The sequence below is a fragment of the Biomphalaria glabrata genome, chromosome 5 (genome assembly GCF_947242115.1).
Source record: "Biomphalaria glabrata chromosome 5, xgBioGlab47.1, whole genome shotgun sequence".
Taxonomy (NCBI): domain Eukaryota; kingdom Metazoa; phylum Mollusca; class Gastropoda; family Planorbidae; genus Biomphalaria; species Biomphalaria glabrata.
In genome coordinates this window covers 44,877,686-44,892,829 of record NC_074715.1, presented here as the reverse complement: position 1 = coordinate 44,892,829, position 15,144 = coordinate 44,877,686, and the positions used below count along the sequence as shown (strand labels likewise).

Sequence of the window (15,144 nt, the reverse complement as noted above, 5' to 3'; positions counted from 1 at the left end):
TAATTTCAAATCCATTAAAGAAAAAGTGTTTACGGTCAAAATCTACCCAGATACCCTTCTTTCTTTCCCCCACCCCTTCTCCCAACTGGTCCAGACAACTGATAAGATCACAGCGCATTGAGAAATCTAATGAATGAAATTTGGATAGGCCTAAACAAAAACTATTGGTACAAGTATTTCTAATCGCAGATTTATTATTGTTAGTCTAGATTCTAGATGAAAAAAATCTATTACAAATGTGATTACATGACTGATCCAAACTAATTGATAGAAATACAATTAATATAAGCTTTCTTTAAAAAAAAAGTATTATTTCTATTTGTCTTGTTTTATGTTGGTGAATCACTGTGTTCAGGTACAATTTCCTTCGTGATAATTTAGCGTATAATTTCGCTTCTTTTAAGCTCATTTAATAACGAATTTTGAGTCTTCGTTCCACACAATTCTTCTCAGCTTTATCTTTGCGCCGGGTAGAAACAGTCGTTAGAGGAAAAGATTAGGCCAGCACGAAAGCAAAACAGAACCCCCGTTGGGGTGCCTTAGCATCGAGGCGATTGCACTGGCTAGGATGGAAAAGAGACCCAACAAGCATGCCACTATCCACACAAGGTTCCTTAAGTGGTTCAGAGAAGGAAAATGGAGGAATTATGTGATCGGCCTTCAGCCTTGCCTCTAACCCGGGCGCCATGGGATACGAGCCTTCCGTAACAGGGATGTCACAAATGACATCTGCATGCATCCCTTCCAGATATAGAAGCTGTCCAGAAAGGCCACTAGAGTATCACAAGTATTCGACTCGATTCTTAAGACAATTAAAAAGAGGTCTTTATTGCATTCGAATTAGACCATCTTGATAGAACAGTGAAAACATAACAGTTAAGTCAATAAGGAAAGAGTGAATTCGAACAGGAAATACATGTATTTAATATGACACTAGTCGGTATTTGATTTATGATTGTTGGGTTGTTGTTTTTTTTTTTGTTGTGAATATCGTTATCTCTATACCTACGACGAACAAAAAGAACAATCTCGGCCTGTTTGTTGGCGTAAGCTGTGAACATAGACCTACTTTTGGTCCTCAAATATTTACCATTTCGACATCACTGATAGGTAACAGGTGAACGTACATAATTAGAACATATACAGCCAATGAGGGCTTGATCTAGGTGGCCAATGGAAAATGTGAAAAGATGGAAGATTAATACAGCTTTATGTCATGGCTAAATGACGTTAAACAGTCAAATATGGAGTTTGACTAAACTGGCGTTTAAAAGGCAACACAGATGTAGGGCTCAACTCTTTAGCTATTCATTCATTTTCAAAGCTGCATATTATATCAAGAGAACAAGACACTGGCCCCGAAACAGAGGAAAGACTATATGGAGAACTGACTGATCTGGAAACAACTGCACAGTTTATATCAGATATGGACTTACTAGTCTGAACCCTCCAACATTACAAATGAGAAGAAAGAAGAAGAACATTTGTATGGCTCATATCTCGGTGTATTTAATTCTTCATTCTTCTTCAGTTCTTCTTGTAGAAAACTGATCATGAAAACTGATTAGGCCTATGTCATGTATTTGTGGGGCGTTGTGGCAGAGTCGTAACGCTCTTTGCTTCCGAACCTAAGAGTTTTGGGTTTGAATCTCGGTGAAGACCGGATTTTAATTTCAGGATTTTTAGTCCACCCAACTCTAATGGGTACCTCTCAGTAGTCTGGTGGTAGTTGGTCGTTGTATTGGCCACGTGACACCCTCGTTACAGTCGTACATAAAAAATATGTAACCTTTAAGTCATCTACCCTATAGATCGCAAGGTCTGAAATGGGTACTCTTTTTTTTTTTATACAAGTTTATAATATGCTTTAAGATTCACTGAAATAAAAACAAAATATAAAAATCCTTTTTAAAAAATTGTTTATTTATGATGAAGAACTCCGCACTTACTGCTACATATCTCAATAATGTAGAAGCTTCTTCTCTTAATCGATATCAAACAAAAATAATTAATTACAATTTTTTTATTGATTGAAGTTTTGCTAAGTGCAAGAAATAATTGTTTTGTTTGGTACAATAAATAATTGTTTGAAGTTTCAACTTGATCCGAGAATGGGTGTGGAAGAAATCACGAATACAATTATTTAAGGGAACCAAACCATACATATTTAGCCATATATGTGAATACTACAGGTATAATATTCCTTATTGGTATCACACAAAATAATTAATTACCTAATTGACTAATTGGTTATTTTTTTTTATTCGAGTCTTGTCTATGCCTATGAATAACTGTGCTAAATTTCAACTTTATCTAAGAATGGGTGTGGGAGAAATAACGTGTACAAACTTTTTAGCAGATAGACAAGAGTGAGTTGATATTAACTTTGCAAGTATAATAATTTATTATGTCATTCTAAACATTAATTGGAGGCACGGTGGCTGAGTGGTAAAGCGCTTGGCTTCCGAAACGTGGGTTCCCGGGTTCGAATCCTGGAGAAAACTAGGATTTTCAATTTCGGGATCTTTCGGGTGGCTCTGAGTCCACCCAGCTCTAATGAGTACCTGACATTACTTGGGGAAAAGTAATAGCGGTTGGCCGTTATGCTGGCCACATGACACCCTCGTTAATGCGGGAAACAGATGTCATTTGTTTACATCATCAGCTCTATAGACTGCATGGTCTGAAAGGGAAACTTTACTCTTTTCTTGAAACACTAATAGAAAAATGTTGAAATGTTTAGCGGACGAAATGTTTTGAGACCCACAAACTTTGCTAGTCTACTGTGCACTTTGTACAAGTTCACTAGGTGAGCAGTTCAACGGGGTCGACCTATCGGATAATTTCACTTCACACGCTGGTCTACGTGAGTCGTTTGACGTGACCTCGAGCTGCTTGATGCTCCGTCAAGTGTCACTTCAGGAAACCGAGCCGGATATAATGCGCCACTGCGCCCTAAGGAACAAGAATGTCTTAATTGTACGACAACACTTAGAAAAAATTAAAACCCAAGTGCTGCCGACATTAAAATTTTGAGAAGTTTTAAGTTTAATTGGTATCTAAGTAAGTTGACTATGACGCCATTCATCGTCATTTTCCCACGAGCCATAAGGCGAAGAAGTAGCATTTAGTGAAGATTGGTCTTTCTTTATTCAATATATAACGTTTTAAAATAATGTAAAACTGCTAAGAACTTTGTTGTCAAGTTCATTAAGTTTAAACACAATAAGACATTTTCTCCTAGCTTAGCCTAAATTCAGAAAACCGTCGGAACTTGAGTCGGCTCCTAACTTAACTCTTCCTCCTTATTTTCCATGTTCCAATGGAATAATTCATATTGCTCATTTGTATTTCACTATCCTGTTTTGATTAAACTTCAATAACTTGTTTGTTTGTTATAAGAAAATGTTTATATTTGGTATAGAAGTAAAGAGGATTGCATGCTCTTTATACACATTGCAAATTAATGTTCATAAACCAAAAATGAATTTAATTTAATGGGGTCAAATCGACGTTGTCATCGTCAATTAGTAGAGAAAGAGTTAAAGAAAGCACACTTCTTGTTGACATCTAAGTAATGTGTTGATGATACAACTAATGAAGTCAGTATTTAGTTACAATCTTCTGGAGGCTCCAAGCATTTATAGCACTTATAAAAAGATTATGGTCAGGTGACTCAGATCTAGTCTACAATGTCAGAATATTGTCAAATACAAAGTGCTTTTTACAAAAAAAAAAAGGTAAATAAGAATAATACAAAATCATGAATGTATTCTTCTTATTATAGCAATGTAGATTTTATATAAGTCTGAATTTATTTAACTTATAATTAGACCTACTCGTAGAGAAGATATATGGAGATATATGGTATGGTTGATTGTGTTTTACTGTCGCAATTTATGCTATCCATTGCTATCTTTTAGAAACCCTTCGGATAGAAGACTTTAAAGAAGCAATTATACATTAAACACTGAACCATAATCTTCAAATACAAAAACAAAACCTAATAAATTACTCAGAAAGACACAAAAATAAAGGCACATTCCTTGTTACATATGCTGCTAAGGCAAATGTATACAAAAGCTCCTTCTTCCCTAGTGCTATTAGAGCATGGAATGGGTTGCCTTAGTCAGCCAGGAAAACCAATAACTTGTCAGAATTTAAGTCATTTAATACCATGCATGATTAGATTGACCTGGGTATTGGAACAAAAGTAGGAAGTAACGTCTGTATTTTATAAGATAAGATAAGATTTTAAGCTTGTTTAATGGACAGTCGTGACAAAGACAGAGGTTTCTTGGCTGTTTAAAGGTTATCCACAAACACGAATCCAGTAAAGATAAAAGCTATAAAATTCTTTGAAAGTAGCGCAATAAAATTGATCAACATGAATAGTTCACTCAGCCCAGTGTTGCAAATTAAAACGTCTCACAATAAGCCTTAGATTTTAGATTGATAAATAAGGCTTTCTCTAGACAGAAGGAATGGTTTCATTGTATAAGCCAAATGAACTGCTTTTTTAAAAATGGACGCCATTACCGAAAATGTGGAATCGATGATCATTCATTTTTAGGTTTCTGCCAATGTTTAACAAGGATGCTTTGTGGCCAGCACACTGACATTCCGACTTACCTCAGGTACTCACTATGTTTTCGAGTCTGAGACCATCAGTTCGGAAGCTGACGACATTTTCCCTCGGCCACCACGCCCCTCTGTTCAATGTAGGTCTAAGTTCTCAACCACATCCCAGTTTACAGCGACTAAAGAATGTGCGCCGAAGTACAAAAGAAAAGAAAATGCAATAAATCACCTCCAGTAGGTTAAAGGTATGATAGTGACACGCGAACTTGTTTACCTTAGAGATCATATCCTAAATCCTGGAGATTAGAGAGAGTCGCAAAAAAAAAAAAAGGTATTTTGTTTGAACTTATGATGCGATCTATCTAATCCTAATGTAATATATTGGTTTTCGCAAGTGAATAACTTGAAAGAATAGCAGTTGCATAAACAGTCAATATTGTTCATTATTCATAAAAAGTGATCTGCATAAATTACGAGTCACTGGTTCTTTTAGTTCGCTCAAAGCAACATTGCGTAGGCCTATATCTCTTTGTCTCGGAAGAAAGTTCGAAATGTATTCAGCTTCTCATAATTCTAAACAGCAATTTGTTTTAGTAAAGGGTAAACTAATAATTAGTAAAAAAAAAAAAAAAAAACAATTAATCAAAACCGTTAATTTAGATTCATTATTACAAAGATTATATCAACTCATTCAGTCTGTCTTTCAAGCAAAAAGGGCTTGTCCACGTTATTTCTTCGACATCCAATCTCGGATCAAGTTGCAATTTTGCACAATTATTTATTTTACCTGACAACACAAGAATCAATTTTTAAAAATTAGGTAAATAACTATTGGTAATTTATTATTTTGTTTGGTATCGAACAAGGGAAAGAAATCGTACTAGACAGAAGTGGTGGTATAAGTTGAATTAGTCCCCTTGAAGTGGCTTTAGCCCTTGGTTTTATTATAGGTCGTCCAAGTTTTTTTTTCTGCATTTATTAAACGATCATTGTAACATTCACATAGATACCCTCCCCTTTCCGGACTGGTCCAGACAAGTGATTGGATCATAGCGCTTTGAGAAAGGTAAAAGCCTGAAATCGCGCTAAACAAAAACAATTGGTGAAAATATTTCTAATTGCACAAATTTATATTGTTAGTCTGGATCTATTACAAATTTAATTACATGACTGATCAAAACTAACTAATACAATTACTCTTAAAAGTTGTTGTTTTTTTTAAGCATTTTTTAAAATTTATTCGCTACATTTATTTTTATTGCTTAACCAGCTAAATATCATTAAAAGGGAAGTAATTTGAATTAATATTCGAAAGCTATATATGAATTTGTGAATCCTGGATATTTCAATGTACGATGTTCTTCCCATAACAATAGTCTATGTGGGACTATTAATATGTGACCTAAACGTAAGATTACAGATATGTCGTACTATATCCTTATTACAAAATTTCAGATATTTAAACCCAGAAAAATGTGTTTAGATCAGGCTACAAACATTTTGGATATTAATGACATATAAATCTGCTTAGAAAGGAAAATTAAATTGTATATATAAGTGTCTTCAAGAAGCAAAGAAATCTATATAATATGTCCGTCACTTTTTTTAACCTTTAATGTTTTTAAAATTTGACAAAGCTTGACCTAAAAATCACTTCCTGTATATCTTTGGTCTTGTTCTATCATTAACCATGTCCTATCATTGACCTTGTCCTATCATTGACCATGTCCTATCATAGATCAGGGCTTATCATCGACCTTGTCATATCATTGACCTTGTCCTATCACTGACATCGTTTTATCATTAGCTTTGTGTTATCATTAACATTGTCTTTCTTATCCTGTACTCTATCTTGTTAAAGATATTGTCTTATCATTGGCGTTGTATTATCGTTAGCCCTCTGCTACCATTTGCATTGTCCTATCATCAACAATGGCTTATCATTAACGTTGTATTATCGTTAGCCCTGTGTTATCATTGATCCTGTCCTATCATCAACACTGGCTTATCATTGGCGTTGTCTTAACTCTCTCTGTTGGACTGGGAAGGATCCAAAGAGGCTACATACTCTCAGCGTCTGAAAAGCTTTGAGTTTCAAGTTGTCTTCCAGTAATATATCATTTTATCTGTTCAACCACACGTTCAACTTTCGCTTTTTTATCACCGTCAAAATCTTGTACACGTTAGTTCTCCCCCTTGCCATTCTCGGGTCAAATTGAAACTTTGCGCAATTATTCATTGTCGATGACAACATATGAATCAATCAAAAATATTAATTAGTCGTAATTAGTTTTTGTTTCACCACGCAAGATTTGTCGACCGTCTTTCTTTTATAAATTCCCCGGTACTTGAATACCTCAGTAGCAAAAAACGTCAGCCTCCCATCATGTAGGCTCAAGTTGAAATGCTGACTCCAACAACTTTTTTTTTGTTAAGTTGCTTTTGAATAGACAAACCACCTCCCCCAACAAGTCCACAAAAGTGATTGGACCTTGCGCACTGAAAGCTCCGCTAAACAAAAATAATTAATAAAAACTTTTCGAAACTCACAAATTGAATATTGTTAGTCAGGGGCGTATCTAGGAATTAGTCATAATTTGGGGGCCCTGGGTTTGACCTCTTTGGGGGCCTCTACATTTTGCGTAATATTTAATGTAAAAAAAAACACTCCTTTGACGCCCCCTCAGGTGGGGGCCCGGGGAAATTTTCCAATTCTCCCCCCTCCTCCCCTCACCCTAGCTACGCCGCTGTTGTTAGTCTCGTTCTATTTAAAATTATTACATGATTAATTCATTCAATAATAGCGGGTTTAAAAAAAATAATATTTAACTTTTTACTAAATAAATAAAGTGCATTTTCATTGAAGTCTTCGAAGGATGGTGGCGGACTGCACACAAAAATTGCTGACCAGAGCCTCGACTTACTTGAATCCTGCTCTGACAGGTATACGTGTGAACGAGAGCTAGGGATTGCTTTGCTTCTGCAAAGCGATCAAAACAAATAGGAAATGGGAAATCCTGATGACACTTTTGTGTTATTTGCTCAAGGACGTCCCTCACGTTATTTATAGCCCTATGTGATGTACCCACAATTCTCTGTAGAATAAAGTCATTAAAAATTGGGGGGGGGGGGGGAGGAGGGACTCGCCCCGTATCTTTATTTTCGTTGGGGGAAAATACCCGACTAGACTCGCTGCTGTGTTATATTTTATTACAAAGTTTATATCAACTCATTTTGTGTCTCTGTCAAGTACACTTTTTTTTTACAAGTTATTTCTTCCACTTTCCATTCATTGTCGCTAACAAAACATGAATCACTAGAAAAATAAATCAATTTATTAATTGATAAGGGGTAAATAATTTTCTTTATTTAAAAAGGGGAAATAAACCTTACAGTATTGAAATATTTGTTGTAAATGTACAGTTTTGCTTTTTTTAGCGGCCCCCGTAAGTGGAAAAAGCCGCTATTAGGTTTGTGCAAAATGTCCGTCTGTCCGTCTGTCACACTCAGATCTCGAAAACTAGAAGAGATATGAAAAATATTATTTCATCATTAAATCCGGCTTGAAAAGTTTAGGTGCAACGGCTACTTTTGGTTTTCTAAAAGCAAACCGTTTAATTTATAAAATTAATTATGCAAGCGATTTTTTCATAAAAATACACCAATTCTAAAACAATTACGTACATGTAAGGGAGGCAATGTTACAATATGCTAACAAAGATGGACAATTTTTGTGTATTTTCAGTATCACTAAGTCAAATATATTTTTAAAATGTACAGGAAATGTTTACAACAAATACAAATAATAGTTAAAGACGTTTTTTCTGGTCAACTAGCTGCTAAAATTAAAAGAAAACATTTCTGTTTGTTTATAAAGACTAATAATGCACTTTGTATGTAAATATCACGCACATTTTTTTAAATGGACTTTTTATGCAGCGATTTTCGTGCAGTAGCGTAACGTCGCAACATGGTCAGGTGCCAATTCCTTAAACTTTTTTTAAAAATCAGATTTTATTTATTTTTTGTTTAGTGCCCCCATCCGAATAAAAGAAGCTTATTTTTGTGCGTTTAGTCTGTTGGTCGGTCTGTCCGTCACGATTAGATTTAAAAAACTAGAACTCTAAAAGCTATTGAAAATCTGATTTACCCTTTAATGTTCCTCCCATAACATCTCAATAGTTTTAAGTATCTAAAATTGATTGTTCCGGATTTTTTTGTGCAAAACTAATCAACGCCAACAAATGTTTGTTTGCTCTTCTAACTTATATTACATTCAATTTCCATGCTTAAACGTTGCAAAAACACATTATCAATAATATGTTGTTCCGTTTTTTATGTAAATAGCATATTAATGCTAAATCATAATCTCTATACTGACTTATATTTCATTAAGTGTAAAAATGTTCCGGATATTGTTTTATAAAACATGAATTATGCCTAATGATTGTTTGAAATCGCATAAGGCTTTTAAAAAAAGTAATTTACTAGAATTGATTACTGAAAATTACTTTTTAGACATTTAATTTTCTTGTAAAACATAACATAGAAGTTTTGTAATCGATAAAGAACGTTCCGGATTTTGTTTCTTACAAATCGTCGCCAGAAATTTCCGAATTTATTTAAAAATCTACTAACGCCAAATAATTGTTTGAACTCCCTCTTCTAATTAATAAACAAATAATCTTCTCATTTACGAAATAATGTTTTTACGGATTTTTATGAAAAATATTTTAACTCACTACTCTCTTACAGTATATTTAACTTTCTACCTAAAACATTAAAAAATCTAATTATCGTTAATATTATGTTCCGATTTTTAAGGAAAACAGAATCCAAACACCAAAGTAAGGTATGAAAATCTCTCCACGTGGCTGTAGTACATCTAATTTTTATACGAGACCATCCAAAAAATTTAATTAACGGTAATACATTTATCTGAAATTATCTTTTTCTTTTACTATTTATACAAACATCCGGAACAATCTATTATATAAACTTTTCAATTGTGTTCATACCTAAAAATTATTGCGATGTTTTGAAACGTAAAATAAAGGTTAATCAATTTTTAATAACTTTTAGTTGTTTTTTTTATATCAAGATAACGGACAGACCGACTGACAGACAAAACGCAAAAACAATGTGGCTTTGATCCTTTTTAAATAATATCTATTAGAACTCAGTGCACCAATGTCTATGAACCCTCGTTAAATATCTCGTGTAAATAAAGACATTTTTTTTTATGGTACCGGTACTAGCCTATTGTGAGGTAATGGAATTTTTTTTCTTTGACGTCATATGAATGGACTCTTTAAATGTAATGTTAAAAGAACGCACTCGGTGCACCAATGTCTATTAACCCTCGAAAAAATTGCTTGTATTAATGAAAACATATTTTAGTCTAACTAAGCCGTGTGACGTAGTGTTTTTTTTCCTTTGACGTCACATGGAATGAATTCTTTAAATGAAATGCTAAAAGAACGCACTCGGTGCACCAATGTCTATGAACACTCGATAAAAGGCTCGTAATGATGAAGGCGATTTTTATTCTAGCTAGGCCGTGTGACGTAGTGTTTTTTTTTCCTTTGACGTCATATGGAATGAATTCTTTAAATGAAATGCTAAAAGAACGCACTCGGTGCACCAATGTCTATGAACACTCGATAAATGGCTCTTATAGATGAAGGCGATTTTTAGTCTAGCTAGGCCGTGTGACGTAGTGTTTTTTTTCCTCTGACGTTATATGGAATTAATTCTTCAAATGAAATGAAAAAAGAACTCGGTATAGTAATGTTTATTAAGCCTCGTTATGTGACTCGCGTTTAAAAAAGGAATGATATCTTGATTTAGATCTAATCTAGATTTTTTAAACTAGATGTAGATTTTTATTACAGTATATCTAGATCTGGATTTATATTCTAATTAAAATTATTTTAGAGTCTAGATCTAGAATTTCTAGATCTAGTTTAGACTAAAATAGACTAGATTAAGATGTAGAATTTCAATTTCTAAACTTAAAGTGTAAAAAAAAAAGTGTAGATTTTCATTTCCAAACGTTTTGATCAATATTGTAATGTTTTAATATACTAAAACTAATCTACTATTTTTTTATTAAATTTAAATTTAAATTTACGGCAAATGAATCTTTGAAACATTATTACTTTTGACCATCGGATGGCTGCCTGGTCGTGCGGTTTGCGCGCTGGACTGTCGTTCAGATTTATGGATGGCCCAGGGTTCAAACCCTGCCCGCTCCCATCCCCCGTCGTCCTGCGGGAGGTTTGGACTAGGAAGTAATTATCTTCAACTCTGAAGGAACATCCGAAACGTGTAAAACATTTTACATCAAAATTAAATCACCTCTTGAATATTATTTGCGAATATGCAGATCCGACAGGGATCCGACTTCGACGGGGGCCGCCTCTGAGTTTGTGTAACACAAACTCTCTTTGTAATCTTGTTTTAATATAGGCCTAATGTTATATATTTTGCTTTTTTTTTTTTTTTTTGTTCGAGGCTAGCTAAAATGTTAATATTCCCAGACCAATCCTTTTCAACAACGCTGGAGCCATCAAGCCCACGTGAACTCTGCCCATTCTTCACATTCGGTCTCACCCCTCGTGGTCCACTTCTTGGTTAACTTGTTATGGAAGTCTTACGTCATTGGATACCATGCTTCCCAAATATGGAACGTGGTCTACCACGTCGAGGGGATGTCCATTCACGGTATCTTTGGGATTGAAAGGATTTTATTGGATGACTTCTGAAACAATACTTCTGTGAGTGTCGGTGTTAGCTACTGTTATTTCAAGCTGCCAGACTATAATATGGAAGGCCAAGAAATGAAAGACAAATCAAGACCACGTCGATTCATTTCATTTAATTACATAATTTCAATAAACTTAATATATATAGGGCCTAGTTCGTTCATCGTGGTACGATGATGACCACTTTTGTCATCCAGGGGGCTGAGGGCTTTTCACTGGAGTTTTGAGCCTCCTCGTGTGACTGGTGAGACGTATGTGAGTCCGGAATGATCGGCTGCACACTGGGCAGGTTATTCCAGCTGGAGCTAGTGTCGTGGGCCTTGCTTTTCTTCTCTGGCGCTTTTCTTCTGCCAGCGCTGTTCTCTTTTCCTCAGCAATTTGTGTGCCAGTTTTCACAGCGCGACGCCATGATGCTCTGTCATGTGCTTCTGTCTCCCAGGTGGCTTGGTTTATGCTGAACGCTTTCAAAGAAGCTTTGAGGGTATCCCTAAAGCGTTTTCTTTGTCCGCCTTGTGAGCGCTTTCCTTCCCAGAGAATATAAATATTTATTACTGGTAGAAGATTTCTTCTTCGTCCAACAAGTTACTCAAACATAGAAATGGAAAATAATTTATCGTTTAAAAAAAAACAATAGTGAAACTTAAAGGGGAAAAAAAGAGCGATTAAAAATAATTTGCGATTTTCCCCGTCTCATGCACAGATTAGCACATATAAAAATGTAGTGCGGCATGGAGAAAAATAAACAATAACAAAAATTCCTGGAAGATTTATCATCTCTTCCAACCCCACCCCAACAAAAATAAAACCATAACAACTATTATGGTCGAAACAAATTATATAAAATAAAAATAATTCAACGTCTGTATTAGAGTATCATAAGGTAAAAACAAACAAGTCTAAGGAAGGAATAAGAAAATGTAAACAACCAATTCATAGTCTAGATTCTAGATTCTACATCTATGATGATAATGATCTAGATCTTCAATCTAGAATTCATCTAGTCTAGAATCTAGATTATTTTGAACTGATGAATATGTTTGAATTAAACTAGTAATAGTCTTTACGGATTCCGAAGATAACATTTTACTTAGGAATTTACAGCTACGGCCTGGGGTCACCTAACACTTTGCCGCCTAAATCCCGCCTTAGAAGTAATTATTTAAGTTTTGACTAATACTAAAAATAAAAAATGTCCAAAGACAACTCTTCAGAAAGTATTGTAAATGATAAAGAAAAAAATACGCAGGTCAAGGCAGTCAAACAGATTTTCGAGAAAGGTAAATGCAATGATGGAAGTGAAGCCCCTGCCTCAGAGAGGCGGCGAGTAAGGATGTCAGCTAATATTGAGTTTCTCCAAAAGAAGCTGGCTCCCAATGAAGAGAATGAACAAGCCAAATCAAGTAAATCCAACGATAGCAAACAACCGAAGCTTCAAAATGCAAGATCCAAATGCACATGGACTCCAGGTGTTATGCCAGGAGTCGCGCGAAAAAGAAGTCGATCGCGCTTCCCTGCAACAACCAAGAAAACGGTCGCTACAGGTCAGTCAGTTAAGAAAGAGCGACCTTATAGACAATGGTTGGGTGTTTCCCCTTTTGTTACTTATGATAGCAAATACATTATTTCCTCGAAACCTTCACGTCATAGTCTTGAAATGAATGCAGTTGATTCATCGCATACTTGCAGAAAGACAAAAGGCAACGCCAATCGACCTAATAAGGCTGTATGCGACCACTGCAACAGTCCAGAGCGTTTAGTGGACACGATGCCATCCACACAAAGAACGTGCATCTGCGCGCATCAGGTTCAGGCTGAACAGATACCTGCTACAAAAACTGGTAAAGACGTAGAAGAAGCAGCCACCAGTCAGTCTCAGGTAAACAAATATAAAAGTTCAGACGAAGATGGAATCGTTTCGACTAGTTTGAGTGATGAGGATTGCAAGTCGGTATCGTACACTATATCCGAATTAACGAGGTTGTTAGAAAAAGACAGTAGAAAAAACAGTCAGCAGTCAATGAACGGCGAGGTCTTCAATCAACATTCATCGATGGATTTAGATTCCCCCAATGGGACTTCATTAACTACCCATAACGAAAATGTAATAGGGTCCCCACAAGATCATGGAATTATTAATACTTCCAAGGCAGAAACCGAAGTGTCTCAGACCAAAAACTCTGAAGCTGAATTAATTAACACAAAATCCTATATAATTGCCTCTTCACTTGAAAATGTTTCTACCAAAGACTTGGAAAATGATACTGATTTGGAAACTTCCAGTGAAAAGGATAGCCAGTTACACGACTTACAGGAGTCTCGAAACGAAACACAACAGGAGAACACATCATCTTCAGATGCTGTTACATTGGCTGAAACGCCTTCCTTTAAGAGGGGCGATTCGTCAACTGTAGTAGACATTGTTCAAAGCGATGATCAATCGGATATTATTTTCTCCAACGTCCGATCTTCCAATGAAGAAAAAAAGGCGTCTTTGTTGGAAACTGTTGAGGCTGGCAAAGAAAAGAAACATTCAGTTGAAAATACAAGCAATATGGACACGTCTGAAATATTATGGTCGGATCTATCTTGGCAAGAATTCACTGATGATGAATCGCTTGAGTCTGAATCATGCTTTAAATTTAACGTCGCTGCTAGAGTCAAAGAGAGCAATCATCCGGGATACAAACGTATGACTTGGCGTTCGAGAATGGAGAAATCCTCCTCTCTCAAGTCAAATATATACCCCAGGTTTGAAGATGGGTATTGCTGGGCTGACTTTAACACAAAGAAACGTGAACTTAACAGGGTGATTAAAAAGAAAAGCGTACAGGCAGCTCCCTGTGTGGAGCAGAACAAAATAACTGCACAGCATTCAACAACAGAGTCCAGTCACATCAAGGGACTCAGTACACCTGAGATCAAACGAAAGCCTAGTTCTCTAAGCCCAGGTGTGTCAGGGGCTTCGTCAAGTAAAAGACCAATGCTCCGTACGGCTGCTAGAGCAAGTCAGCGTTCAAGACAGGAAAGTCCGTGTACAAATAACGCGGACACAACGCCGTATCCAAAATGGACGCCAGTGTGCACTCCAAAAGATGGAAGACTTGAGTATATGAACAAAGTGTCGGGGAAAAAATTAGATACAGTTGCATTTAGCATCTGCAATGATATAGAGCGCGGACAGCCTGGATACCTTATGACGATGTCAGCTATCCAAGGACCACCCAACGAATTTCATAAAGCCGATAAGTCAGAAACAGTTGAGAAGTCAGAAAATCATACTGATCACGTCCACTTACCCAAACATAACAAATATAAGTCAGTAGGAGCAAGACAGCTTTTGCAAAAAATCAATTGGACCAGCAAACATGATCAAAAACAAGGCTACAAATTAGTACAGGTCAGGAAATTTTTAATTCTTAGATCTTAGAAGTTATGTTTTTATTTAATTAACGTTTAATTATTTGTGTGTGTGTGTGTTTATTTGATTAGGAACTGAATATACATTTTTGTCATTAAAATAATTGTTCGTTTGGAACAAAACACAGGCTGTTATGGACTTCAGAGGTACTCTACCTGGGCAGCTAAGCTTCCGAAAGGGGCAAATCATTCGGCAACGCTGTGAAACAGAAACGCAGGCAAGCGATTTGTGCTACGGCAGCTATAGTGTTGGAAGGCTCAAGAAAAAGAGAAAAGGATTATTCCCGGCCTATTGTGTTGCAGAATACACTTCCCCTAGTTAAACCAAGAAATTTTAACTTATAATTTTGAAATGTTACATTAAACTAATTCAAAAATG

General features: G+C 35.7%; 1 protein-coding gene across 1 annotated transcript; it reads left to right on the top strand.

Annotated features, from left to right (window-relative positions):
- The first annotated feature begins 12,076 nt into the window (after positions 1 to 12,076).
- LOC106060807 (uncharacterized) lies at positions 12,077 to 15,144 on the top strand. The gene is made up of 2 exons (XM_013218811.2): positions 12,077 to 14,745; positions 14,894 to 15,144. The coding sequence occupies exons 1-2, from the start codon at positions 12,538 to 12,540 to the stop codon at positions 15,086 to 15,088; spliced, it is 2,403 nt and encodes an 800-aa protein (XP_013074265.2). The 5' UTR covers positions 12,077 to 12,537; the 3' UTR covers positions 15,089 to 15,144.

What these genes read in the sequence shown, in the direction of transcription:
- LOC106060807 (XM_013218811.2), top strand. Translation starts at nt 12,538, where the DNA reads ATGTCCAAAGACAACTCTTCAGAAAGTATTGTAAATGATAAAGAAAAA. An exon ending in AAGGCTACAAATTAGTACAG is followed by an intron (nt 14,746 to 14,893) that starts GTCAGGAAATTT and finishes AACAAAACACAG; the next exon opens with GCTGTTATGGACTTCAGAGG.